General features: G+C 37.8%; 1 protein-coding gene across 2 annotated transcripts in view; it reads left to right on the top strand.

Annotated features, from left to right (window-relative positions):
* The window catches only part of DOCK4 (dedicator of cytokinesis 4), a 422,569-nt gene that overhangs the window by 338,468 nt on the left and 70,054 nt on the right, over positions 1 to 14,047 (top strand). For both annotated transcript variants that reach the window (XM_039256914.1, XM_039256913.1), the window contains exons 27-28: positions 3,262 to 3,356; positions 12,089 to 12,164. In XM_039256914.1, coding sequence (XP_039112845.1) covers positions 3,262 to 3,356; positions 12,089 to 12,164 — 171 coding nt within the window. The remainder of the gene's footprint in view (positions 1 to 3,261; positions 3,357 to 12,088; positions 12,165 to 14,047) is intronic.

The raw sequence follows: 14,047 nt of genomic DNA, 5'->3' as shown, positions 1-14,047 counted from the left end.
TATTTATGAGTGAATAAATGTTAGTGATAATTTCTAAGATTACAAAAATTTGCTACTGCTTTCTTTTCTTTTTGAGTATGGCACTTTTTATCATTTTGATTTTCATATGAACTTGCTTACTTGAGCATCTTGCACTGCAGAAAACATGCTTCTGTAATGTTCCACCTCCTTGTTTCTTTTCTTGTTTTGAACCCTGATTTGAATAAAGCCAGTAATGCAGTTACCGTGTTGTGCTATTTGAAGTAAATAAACAAAAAAGAAACTGCCCCCAGGCTACCAATTTTCAAACAGTGGCATATGAAACCCTTACTTCTTGCTATCCAAACAGAAATATTACTGTGGCAGTGTTCTTCTTTTAAATTATGGGAAAGATCTGTTAGTTATTGTTAGGTGTGCAAAATAATTTCATATATCTATGCAAAAGCACTTACTCAGTGACATGATCAGAGCTAAAAAGTGCTTAGGGAAATACCACTGTATTTGGGGAGGGCGGGCGGGGGGGGGGGTTGTCAAAGAATCTAGTATTCAAATGTTAGTGCTTTAAGTACTGGAAATGAAACCTGTTACAAAGCAGTTGAAAATAAATAGTCACTGAACTAAATTACATGTAAGTGCTACAGTAGAAGGTATTTGTGTTACCATCTGATGAAACAATAGCCTATGGTTTAGAAATAAGGAAAGATTTTTATTATATGAATATATAAGGGATCATATTAACTTTTTAAAATCACCCTTAACTACAAGGGACCTTAAAGTTCCCACAAGTTCCAAGGATGAGAGCTCAGCTCCAGGCAGGTCAAATAAATTGCCAGGGTCATTGAGTTAGTTAATTGCAGAGCCAGGATTAAAATCTAGGTTTTCTGATTTTCAGTGGAATGTTCTTTACTTTTATTGTAAGATTTCCACAATGAATGTGTTTGGCTCTATGAAGGTAGGTGAAGCTTGCATGGATACCACAGAGAGTTATTTGAGACACTCAAAAGTTTTCTCAGGAGAAATAGAGATTTAGGTCAATCCGTGAGCATTGGCACAAGATCCCATGCTGCCGCACCTTTTATTTTGTAAGAAACTGGAAACAAGAAAAAGATGGCACAGAAGCAGGTTGTCTGTCCCCAACTCCTACACATGGAATAACTGTCCCTTTGTCCCCAGCGTTGCAAAAGAAGAACAACCAAAGTTGCCAGCCTAGAAGGTAGACAACATTTCAGTCGATTTTTTTACTCTGTGCAACTGACATCCCTCTCTCTTACCTCCTCCCATATACACAACTGAGCACTAAGGTGCTCCCTCCAGTTTCCAATTCTTTAAAAGTTTTGAGGAGAAAAGATGAAATTTCAACGTTTTAGAAATTATTTCAACTATTTCTAAGTAATTATAGACTGTGAGACATGACTTCCCACCTTCATGATTTTTTTTTTCTAAGCAAGTGCAACAAGATAGGAAACTGAAGTAGGATTGAATTCTTTGAAAGGTAAATGCAAACATCCTATTTTGCAGGGATTATAATATATTCATGTCTGGGACACCCAAAAGAATAAATTGAAAAACTTTGTGGAAAAAGCTTTAGAAATGCATTAAAAAGGGCTTCCACAGTTTTAGTATGCTAATGACCTACTTTCTCAAGAGAAGGCTAGAATATGCAGTATTTCCCCCAAATGATCTGACCAGCAATGGAAAACTCTGAGTTGGGAAACTCCATCTCTGGTGATTCTGCCTACATACGAAGAATGTATCTGGCTGTTTAAAGACAAGTGACCTAGCGGGCACATTTCCACACGGCACATACTATATATCAATGTATGTGTGCTGATGCCAAAGAAGCTAAAATAAATCCTTGTCAAAATATTTATGGGCTTGATCAAAGCTGTTAGAGTATGTTAAAAAACCACACACACACACAGCCACCAGATGTTCCTTATATTTTCAGATTCTATCTATCTTCTCGTGATATGAATGACAACCATAATCCTATATTCAAGCAGCTTACACATTTCACATAAAGTGTTGTTGGGTTTTGCATATAAAACTCTTATGTTGGTTTTTTTGGGTTTTTGTTTAAGCAACACCATACTGTTGACTTCAGTCAGATTGGTGGCAAGATGTATATTCCTGGTATGGCTTAAGGTTACCAAAAATGTTTTAAGTTTTCTAGTTAATAAGTCTAAATCAAAGCTAGATTGAACCAATCTCTTTCTGATTGGGCACATGCTGTATGTCATTCATTATATGTAGTGTGTTATCTCCTTGAGTCCCCTTTAAGTATAAAATGCTGCAGCATTTGGGACCCTATCTCTTGTAATGTTTTAAGAAGAGGCATTTCTGTGTCTGGAAATAGCCTCTTGTCAAGAGTGTTTCTAGGTGATCAGTTTAAGGATAACACCTTAGTAAATACCACTGCCCTCTGGCATGACATTTCTGTGAAGAATTCTTTGACACTGTCATAGCTACTAAACACTCACCATTGGGCTCAGCCTAGCACACATCCTTGTTTGAGTGTATTCTCCATAGCACACGCATATTCTGTAAATCTACATGCATGCCTTTAATACTACATCTCCTGAGTGTCCTCTAAGAAACAGGGATGTTTGCTTAAAATACTTCTTAATGAACATAACTTTCTAAAATTTGACACTTAAAGGGAAGGACTGTTGATAGTTCTCTCGATACAAAAAGTTCTGATGTTTAAGACACCATAATAAAAGAAGAGAGGGGCACCTGGGTGGCTCAGTTGGTTAAGCGTACGACTTCGGCTCAGGTCATGATTTCATAGTTCTTGAGTTCGAGCCCTGCATCGGGTTCTGTGCTGGCAGCTCAGAGCCTGGAGCCTATTTCAGATTCTGTGTTTCCCTCTCTCTCTGTCTCTGCCCCTCCCCTGCTCATGCTTTGTCTTTCTCTGTCTCAAAAATAAATAAAAACTATAAAAAATGTTTAAAAAAAGAGAGAATATATTTGCCTGCTCAACCAGTCTTCCCCTTTATTTATAAAACCTAAATGTTTAGAGCTTCTGAAGAAGAATAAAAAGTCATCTCCACCGTGTATGAGAAAGAAAAGGAGAAGAGAACATTTGGGAAGGGTAGCAAGCCACTTGGGTGTTGAGAATGGGAAGGGCAATGATTCCTTCTCCTGGTGAACTATAAAAACATGGCTCCCTTTTCTGTAGTTGCTTTAGAAATGCTAACAACAGTGCTGTGTGTGTGTGTGTGTGTGTGTGTGGACAGTTACAACAACTCAGTAAAATGGTCTATTTCCTTCCTATCCAAGGATTTCCTGCTGCAGATATTTACGGTATTCCGAATACTGATACGCCCAGAGATGTTTCCAAAGGACTGGACTGTTATGCGCTTGGTGGCTAACAAGTAAGACATTCAAATTGATAATAATTGCAGCTCATTGGAGAAGAGGCACAAAGTGATTTTTTTAATACTCTGATTTCTAATTTGAAAACTTCAAATCCTGGGATTCTTGTCCTTTGTCTCAGAATTAACTTGTCTCATTAAAAAAAAATTATTACTATTTGTTTTAAATAGGTGATATATGAACACAGTTCAGAAATCAAGCAATATAATAAGAGTATACACTGAAAATTCCCACCCCCACCTTCCCCAGCTTCTATATTTATCCCTTGCCCCCAGCCTATAATAACCACTTTTATTAGTTTCTGACATGACATTCCAGTGTTCTTTTCTGCAGAGCCTGGCAGGTGGCATAATACAGCATGTTGCTCTTTCACTTACAAATCCTGGCAGCCTTTCCACATTAATACATAGAAAGCCCCTCATTTGTTTATGTTTTTTTGATAGTCGTATCATATTCTGTTGAGTAGATGTACCATTGTTTATTTAAGAAGCCTTGTCGCTGGCCACTTGAATCATTTCTGATCTTTCTTTATTCATTTTAACTCCGCAGAATGTATTAAGTGTCTACCATGTACCCAACACTGGGAATAAGATATGACCCCTGAGTTGACATGTGAAGATTGAAGTTTCTATTATACACCCAAGTGGGAGGGTCAGTAGACAACTGAAAATCACGCTCTCAGCAAAATTCAGAACTAGAGAAGACATTTGGGGAGATATGGACATAAGGATGAGTCTCTGGAAGTTGGTAAAATTAGCTTGTATTAGGCATATCCAGGAAAAAAAAAAATCAAAGATCTGACGTCAGTACTAGAAGGAATAGGAGCCAGGAAAAGAGATTAGGGGGCAGCCAGAATGGCAGGAGCTTCCCCAGAGAGTACAGTGACATGGCTTTATCTGCTGTCATGCTTCCTGTCACTGTCATCTCAGGATACAGAATGAAGGTGAAGTTCATCAGGAAACTGGCTGATCTTTACTTGCACACTTGTCATTTACACTATTTCATGAACGTTCTTTCTTTCAAGTCTACATTTGCCTGCTTTTCCTTCCTCCTCTCGTCCATCCCCAACCACCTTCATATTCAGGATAACAGTAGAATTCTCCAGGTGTCTAGCCATAGGCCAAAGATACCATATGTCCTCCCTAGATGCCAGGTATGATGGTGGTAAGAGCCACAGGAATATAGGGTTTGATTTTGATAAGATGTGCCTAATATGGCTTCTGCTGCAGTATACATTTATAGATGTGGAGGTGTTAAGATGATGTGTTAAAAACTTCTGAAGTAACAAATAGTAAAATATGCCATATTATATTTTACATAAGTACAGAAGAAGCTTTTCCATTTTGAAGACTAATTGAGACTCCTGAAATAGCTCTCTTTAGAATTTAGCATATTTAGTTTGATATCTGTGAGTAGAATCAAATATCTTTTTGTCTGGGTGTCCAGAAGCCACAGATTGAAATGCTCATGTATCTTTGGCCTTATTACCAAAGATCTAACATGCTGGATACTTGCTGAGGGCTATGAAGTAGCCCAGGGAGCCAGCTGGGAAGAGGTCCAGGCTGCTGACACAGCATCATCATTTGGTCATTTGTCTGCCCTGTGTTCAGAGGGATATTTTGCCTTGAATTAGAATATTTAATGGCAGAAATTCAAACCAAAGATAAATTTGACATTTTGTTCCTTATACACGCAGGCTCTGCTTGAGCTTCCTGAAAACTGTGACCACAGTGTGACTTTTTTAAATTAAACACTCTCTCCCTCTCTACTTCACCTAAAAATCTGCACTCCATTTATGAAGACTTCATGGTCACACAAATGGGTAACAGACTTAGAAGTATAGATTCTGGTTTTGAATAAACACACAATGTTCACTATTTTTATCTAGTGTTAACCAAACTGGAGCGTGAGTTACTTTGAGATGAGCTCTGTGTAATACATTTAAACAGAAGACACTCGCAAAGCAAATCCAGGAGAAAGGCCATCAGCTTTTGCTAAATGCGTTAACATCATGCCTTTGCCACCCAGGTGGGTGCTGATAAGAAATGGGCACTGCTTTTCCACTGGTGACGGCAAGTCTGATCTAATTCATAGAGAGGGCTCCAGGGGCCAGTAGAACACCTGCCGGGTTGAAACAGACATTGCTCTTTGCCATTCTGCTTCCCTCTCCTCTCCCCATTCAACTACCCTACCCATTTCCCATTCAAATTATGAAACCATAAGACATTTTCCTTCCTTATGAGTGCAGTGTGTTCCGGAAATAAGCCTTCAACTCTTTCTGCTTTATCCATAAAAGTATTAACCAGGTAATATTGGTAGAAAAGTGCATTTTTGAAAGATGTTAAGGATATTTAAAATATGGTTAAAGAGTGTACACTGGAAAGAAAATGTTACCACTTTACTAACTGTGTAGAAGCGAGTTGGAAGAGCTAGAGCTATGTCTCTGAGGTTGACCAGCTTTCTTCTATGGTACAGCCCTTCTTAGATTCTTTGATCAGGGCTCCTCAAAGAGGCATTTTAACCCAAACTCCCACTTTTACTACCCACTATGTGCTTCATACATATCAAATTGATAGTAATTAGCTGAGAATTCACACTGCCCTACCCTTGAACTCAAAATATGCATTCTTTTATGTGTCGATCCTTTCTTCCTGTGTTTTCAAGTAAGTTAAGTGCCTTTAACTTTCATCTGTAAACTATGTTGTCCCAAATCATGTAGCTCCCCTGCTTTATGTGAAGTCCTACCAAAGCTATGACCAGACCCTTGGTGATTAGTATGGTCTTGTGTGGTTTATTTCCACCTGAATGTCTAATATTAGGTAACACAGTAAGTGCATCCAATCTAAATTTCACAAGGATAAGACATGTGACTCTCTTGCTTGTTTACAAAGCTATATTGTGCCCACTGTTAAGTTCTTGGTCGATGTTTCTGATGAGAACAACTGCTCAATTTGAGAAAGAAGGAACATAAGGGAGATGAAAATTAAGTACCAAAAATACAGGACACTTTGAGACAAGCTTCTTTCCACCCCCTTCCCATACACATTGCAAAATACAGTACAAAAATAAAGTCACAGTTTTATACATTTTCAAAGAGATAAATCTTGTAACAGACTTGCTGCTGAGGAAAGTAAAACCTTCTGGCCTTCCAGTTGAAATTTCAGGCCCTTATTTTATTTATCTTGTGTGCATGTTGGCTTCAAACATAGGATTCATTTTCTTCTGTGTTTTTTCTCATCAAACACTGAATTATTTAGTTGACTATTACCTTTAGCTAATTAAGCTTTCACATGAAATCTGTGTAGTGAATAGGTGATTTATGGAATCAAAGATTCTTAGGGGAGGTCATTCATTCACTCCCTGACCCATCCATCCAGGAAATCTTTTTCATTGCCTGAAGTATAAAATAAATTCCAAAAAATAGAGCACAGTTCTTTGAAGACATTTATGAAAGGAACTTTGTTCTGGACTGGGATTGGAGAGCTCTTTCATTAGGAAGTGAAACTTGAGCTAAAAGCTAAAGCAGGAGTTAACAGGTAGACAGCAAAGGAAAAAAATGTTCTTATTAGCAGGAATAGCATATGCAAAGGCCCTGTGGTCAGAGTGAATATGGCATATTAAAGGAACCAAAGACTGTTAGTATGGCTGAAACATGAGGAGAGAAGGAACCAGTAAAGATGAGGTTGGAAGAGGAAGACAGGGCCCAATATTAGGGAGTAGAGAAACATAAAAGAAATCAGGAAGTACCAGTTAGGAGCTTAATACATCAACCCAGGTAAGAGATGCTGATGGCTTGAACAGATAGATAGCAGTGATGGTAGTAAGACGATCAATTTTGAAGATAAAGATGACATAACTTGCAGGTGACTGGATGTAGGTGGGAGGGAAAAAATGGAAGATGGCCGTTAGAATATTGGCCTGAACAGAAGGATGAATGGTGGTGCCATTCACTTTGGTGGGAAATACCTAGAGGAATAGCTTTGAGGTGGGGAGTGGGGGGTGAAGAATCTTAAACAAGTTTAAAATGCTCTTTGATATCCCAGTGGAAACAAAGAAGAAGAGGTTTATATGGAGCTGAGGGAAGAGGTTAGGGCTGATGATGTGCATTTGAGGGTGACCAGCATATGGATGGTGTTTGAAGCCATGGTACTGAATGAGAGCACCCAGAAAGGAGTGTAGATCGAAATGGGGAAGAGTACTTAGGACCGGGCTTAAAGGTCAGGGTATGGAGAAACATCCAGCAAAAGGGACTGAAAAGAAACAGCCCATGATTTAAGATAAGAACCTGCAGAGTACAATATCCTGTGAAGAAAGTATTTCAAGAAAGAAGAGGTATCAAGAGCTGCTGGGAGGTTGGAGGATGATGAAGACTGGCAATTGGCCCTGGATTTGGCAATGTGGTATAGAGATTGTTGACCTTGACATGTGCTTTTGCAGTGGCAGCTCTCTAGAGGTTTTGCTGTGAAAGCGAGCGGAGAAATAGGGCTATAGCTCGAAGGAGTTATGAGACTAGGACTCTTCTTAAAACATGGAACAATATAGTATTTTGGCTTATAGATAGGAATGACCCGGCAAAGACAGAAATACTGATGATACTAAAGAAAACAGGAGTAAGTGAATAAACAACTTGGGTAGGCAAGTGGAGATATCAAGAACGGCCTATTCCCTGTCCACAGTCAGCTTGCACTGGAAATGACACCAAGACACCAACCATGTAGGCAATGCTTTTTGTGACAAGACTTTCTCAACAAAAGAAGCTTGCCACACTTAGAGTAGCTCTGATCTTATGCACACAGAGAAATCCTGACCTTAGCTAGGAGCGCTGGCAGAGTAACAGGAGGGAAGACGGGGTATGTGACCGTGATGATGAAAAGTTGGACGGTAAGGCAGCTACTCTGTTGAGCACCTGCTAACACCACTACTACTGCTTTTTGTTCATAGTGGTGGTGTTTTTCTTTTAGGGTAATAATCCTTAAACAATTTTCTTATCCAGGGGAGAGATAAGATACTGACTTTAGCCCAAACTATCTATTACTAAGATGAATGTGCCAAACTCAAATAGTTATGGCAATATTTAGACAAGAACTGCCCGCACGATCCCTATCCTGGTGAGCTGGGAGGAGCTGGCAGGAAGAAAGAATATGTGAAGGAAAGGCTTCCTTAAGATCTGAGCCTAATAGGCTAAAACTGAGGCCGCTGACAGGTGAGTGACTTTCTGCCACTGCTGCTCAGTGGAGAAGGTCAAGGGAGTTGTTAAAATCCCTCTGTTTCAATCCTTGTTCATTCTTCCTCACCCACACTGTGTGCTTCCTTGACGAAAAGCAAAAGCACTCGGTTCCCTGCTCCCCTTTTTGGGCTTATGTTGTGCCCTCCACTTGGGGTGTCTTCACTTCTGTTCTTTAAAATACCTTTCAAAAAGGTGGAAGATGTTTTACAAGCTTCTCATTTTAGAATTCCCTACTACAGCAGGTAAGTATATCAAAGCATAGGTTTAAATATAGTTGTGAGGCTACAATACAACTTACTGTGGACGAGGCCCTGGGTGAAACAGTGCTTAACAAGGCCAAATTCCCTAAACGTCACTGCTCTCCACATCCAAGCCTCGTCTGTCTTCGGTGACACAGTCCCCAAAATGAAACAGGGTAAGCAAGTGCATGAGGATCACCTGGTTGGGCTCCACCTTGAACTCACCAGACCACCGTGGTGGTAAGGCCCTGAAGTCTTATGAGTACTTCGGGTGATTGTCATGCACTCTGAAGTTTGAGGAATCACTAGCTTGGATCAGTCCCCTTGACAGCCTCCCTGGATTTTCATCTGCCCAAGTGTCTTTGTGTTGACCCCTTCTGCCTCCATCAACCCACCAGGTTGTAGGGAAGTTATTGTCCTCCACGAATAGATTTCCTGAGGTTTTCAGTGTGTAAACATTAGTGTTGTTGATACCCAGTTTATCCACAAAGGTGCTTCTCCCAGTCCACGTATAAATTGTGGAGGTGGGCTTTTGCTTGAGCACATTATCAACTTGGAGTGGTTTTCAAACTGACAAATTATAAGAAATGGGACTTCTATAACAAAGAGATAGCGTTGCTTAAGAAATACTTTCTAAATGCCAGAATCAGGTAGCAACTGAAAATCTTGAAGCAATACCTTTCATTTCCTGTGCACCAGTTCCTCTTTTATGTGTAGCTTTTATTGTGCTGTGCCCAAAGATTACGATTGTCAGAAATGATCCTTGTGGCTGCGTTTCTGTGACAGATATCAGTAATTTGACCATTTGTAGTAACAGATTGCAAACCTTTCTTGGCTATTGAATTGGAGTGCTGAGATTTGAAATGTCCTTATATTCATAAACGAGTCATGAGTAAAAGAATAAAACCAAAGGAGCCACAGGACTTTGGATATATTGGAATAAGTAAAGAAAGATCCCTAAACACCACAGGTATCAACTATAATGAAGGAACAATAATGCATACATGCCTTTAGCTGGCTTGGGGATCTCTGTGCCAGGATACTGACTCAGTGCTGAGTTACCATAAAAATCTCGCAGAGCTGCCTCTGTGACTTGGGCTGAATATTATATGCATAAATGAAAAGCATTTGAAGTAGACTGATTTTAGGTCTTTCTAGTCCAGAGAAGTCTTACTTTTGGAGATATTACTCTCAGTATATCAAACATGTTAAATAGACTTACGTACCACATTTTACTGAAGAAAAAAAGTAAATAATTTTTACATTTTGCTTTTTAAATTTTTAGCCTATGAGTAAATTATTTAACTCCAAGTGGTTGTGATTTCTTAGCATTTCTGTATAGTTGGGAATTCTTGTGCAGTTTTAAAAAGTAACCTATACGTTTTGTTAAATACAGAAGTTGCCAAAAGGTGAAATTGGACAGTTAATGAAATCAGTAATGATGTATTCTGTAGAAGTATAATTAACCTTTTTTAGTTTTTATTTTGTAGTTTTAAATTTTGATCCCATTACATTTTTTCAGGTCTCAGTATTTTCCAAAGCTCCTCAGTAGCATTCCATTTTCTGATACTTAAGCTTTAGTGTCATAAAGTAAGTTTTGGATAAACTACTTTCTTTGGAAATTTTAATGATTTCTTTGGTTATCCTTGATTTTGCTAGTGGCTGTGGAAAATTGCCACCCTATGCTGTTATTTGCAGGTGATTTCTCTCTTTAATAGGAAATTCACTGATTATACCCTGCTGTTTTGGGGGCTGAAGACACCACAGGACTTTTAAATTTCATAGGCTTTACTTATACTTAACTTTCATAGTAAGATTTGCTGAAGATGTAACTGACAAATATAAAATGAACATGCATGTACCACAGTGCTTGCTCATGGTAGTGCAAGTGCCCCTGAAATGGTGGTTTTCTACTTTTTCTCTTTCTTTACCCTGATCTTTCACATTCAGCCATCCAACCCGTTAGTCTTATTAGTATTCTTTTATCCCAGGAGAAGTCTCTAACAGTGAGTTTTCCAGCACATAACAGTAATGAGCCTTTATGTCCTTCAAAGACTATAAATATTCTGCTAGTTAGTCAATATCCCTCTAATCTATGTTTTACCAGTAGAATAATCAAGGTGTGAAGTTGGTGGGATCTTGTTTCATTTTGTTTTATTTGGGGTCATACAGCTCTATTCCTCGGTTCCAAATCCTGTGGTGAGAACTGGAGCCCAATCATATCACGTCAACCATATATATACCACTAGTGTATAGTATTTGGGGGAGTGGCCTATCTCGTTTCAGCATAATGTTGTATGTAATGTTAAATCAACTAGATATGCAGTCAGTTTTGAATGTCAACTCCTATAGCTACAAAAAGAAGCAGGTTTTGAACAAATTGCATAAGTCTAGTATTAACCAAGAATGCTCACGGAACCCTTCCCTTTTAATCTCCCCAGCAAACTACACGTGGCTGCATATGACTCCCTGTCACGCTTCCCCCACTTTCTCCAGCCCTGAGATGCCCCATTCTCTGAATTGCTGTAACAGCCCCTGGTAGTTTCACACAGCTTAATGCTGGGTTATAGACAATTTCACAGTGTATAATTGTTTCTTTAGTGGCATTCTGTCACCGAGAGAGGGAATCCACCTTGAGCTCTTGCATGCCCCCTAATACCTCAAACAGGGGAAAGAGAGAGAAGACCTCTAATGAATACTCAATATATTCTTTCATTTCATCCATTTCTTCTTTAGGCTCCATTTCTTTCTCTGCATTTTTTTTTTAAAGTGTGGCTTTCTCCCAGGTTCATCAAACATGGAATATTATATTTGATGTAATCATTTTTCTTTCTTCAGAAGTTAATAACAACACTATAAAACACCAAGAGATTAATATATTTCTGCCTGAGTCATATGAATTCATAGATCTCTGTATCATTTTACAAAGAACTTCAGTGATTAATTTTTTTTCTTTTTTTTCCTGGTGTCCCTTTTCTCCATTTCAAATATGAATTATCTAATATTGTTCCACATTGGGGGCACCTGCCTGGCTCAGTAGACCATGTGACTTTTGATCTCGAGGTCATGAGTTCGAGCCCCATGTTGGATGTAGAGATTACTTTTTAAAAATTAAATTAGAAAAACTACATGGTATTCAAATAATATTGTCCCCCATGCTTTCTGTAGGTTTTCTTTTACCTTAATTGCTTTTTTCTTGTGTAATAAATGATTTTCACTAAGCCAAAGTTTCCAAGTTAAAATGTTCTTTTCTTTTTATCACTAGCGTTATTATTACAACAGTTCTATACCTGTCGGATGCACTTCGTAAGAATTTCTTAAATGAAAACTTTGATTATAAGGTAAGTATCAATCTGGGTGACTCTCCTGCCTGAGCTGAAATCTTTCACCTTGCACTTGAGGAAATTACCTTATGTATTTTCTTGCTCTTAACAGTAGGAAAATAAATTTATTTTACCTACCCTAAATTAATCTGAGGCCATTTTAGTTTTCATTATGAATAATATTAGAAGAGTTTTCATTCTATTTATGAATAACTTAGGGCTTTAATCCTGCTTGTGAACTTCCTGGAAATCATAGTGCTTAAGAGGAGGTAGTTCCGTGCTATTACTATAAATTTTTATTCATCTTTTGTGTATGGTCCTCATGTGTGACAAAGGGAACTTAGAATGTATGTTTTTAATACATTTTTTAAAATAGACTTTAAATGAAGAAAATGTTTACAAAGTCAATGCTTATGTTCCTTTACTTCTCCATCTGCACATTTTTTAGAATGAATTAATTAAAAAATACATTGAAAGATAGATAAAATTCTTTAAGGCAGAACTGTCTGTACATTTATAATTTGTTACGCCTAACAATTCATGGTAGATTATTTTTTAAATGGGAAATGATAATTGGTAAACCAAGATGGACAGTGGCTGTTTTGGTTTCCCTTCTTAATGATGTTTTATGTTTTTGGCATCTTTATTTCTTATTCTTTTTAATTAACATTTCTCACATTAAACATTTCATAAAAGGTCCACATTTAGATAATTAAATGTTTTAAAAACCACAAATGCAGTAAAAATCAATGGAATTGAAAGATTGCATAATATATCTTTATATCATATCACAATAAAAAAGATCAAAATTTCATGATCACAGCTCTACTTTTTTTATATCTATTCTTGAGAGAGAGAGAGAGAGCAAGAGACCGACCATGAGTATGGGAGAGGCAGAGAGAGACGGAGACACAAGATCTGAAGCAGGCTCCAGGCTCTGAGCTGTCAGCACAGACTCTGATGCAGGCCTTGAACTCACAAACCATGAGATCATGACTTGAGCCAAAGTTGGACACTCAACCGACTGAGCCACCCAGGCGCCCCACAACACTCCTTTTTAATACTCCTGTTGTTTTTGCTATTTTATTCTTATAAATTACCCTACATGCCTTCTTACAAAATCAAACTTGGCATATGTCTCTAGTTATTTTTTTGGATAAACATTTATAAGTGGAATTGTTGAGTTAAAGGTTGCACCAGTTATATTTGATTGCTTATATGTATAAGCATATTCCAGCCAACCTGGAATTATTGACTAAATTAATACTTTGTGAAGAATCAGTTTTTGACTTTTGTTCATTATTTTGCTTGGTTTTATCATATTCTTTTTTGTTTGTAAGAGCTCTTTACATATAAAAGATATTCTTTATAGTGTTTCTCCTATTTATTTCTAATTGTACTTGGTGTCAGTGGAGAAGTAATGTCCTTTCATGATGCCATATGTTTGGGTTAAGTTTATTTTGGAGAATTTTATTCTGATCTCTTTCTGATGCTGTTTTTGGTATAAGAAAACTTAGACAAAGATTTGTCTGGGCAGGGAATTTTTATATACTGTCTGAATTTAAAGTAGTTAGCATATCCAGAGAAATGTATAACTTTTTTTTTAATTCTCCATTAAAAGGAGTTCCAAAAATGAATTCTTACAGGAATAAAGTAACCCAACTTATACCTCAGCCTCCGTGGCAATACTCAGACATATTATAAGAGAAACAAAACACTTCCCATTTAGCATATACCAAAGAGCTTATGAAACCTAGGATACAGCATTGGCACAGTATATAAATAGATAGTATTTATTTGCTTTACTTCTTTGTTATAGCAAATTTCAAGCATATATGAAAGTAGAGAGTAGTGTAATGAACCCCCAGATACCCATATCCAGTTTCAACACAGGGCCAATC

Source organism: Hyaena hyaena, unplaced genomic scaffold, assembly GCF_003009895.1.
Source record: "Hyaena hyaena isolate Hyena2069 unplaced genomic scaffold, ASM300989v1 scaffold_594, whole genome shotgun sequence".
In the NCBI taxonomy this organism is placed as follows: domain Eukaryota; kingdom Metazoa; phylum Chordata; class Mammalia; order Carnivora; family Hyaenidae; genus Hyaena; species Hyaena hyaena.
The sequence above is the reverse complement of the archived record's forward strand: the minus strand, read 5'-3'. Positions and strand labels throughout refer to the sequence as shown.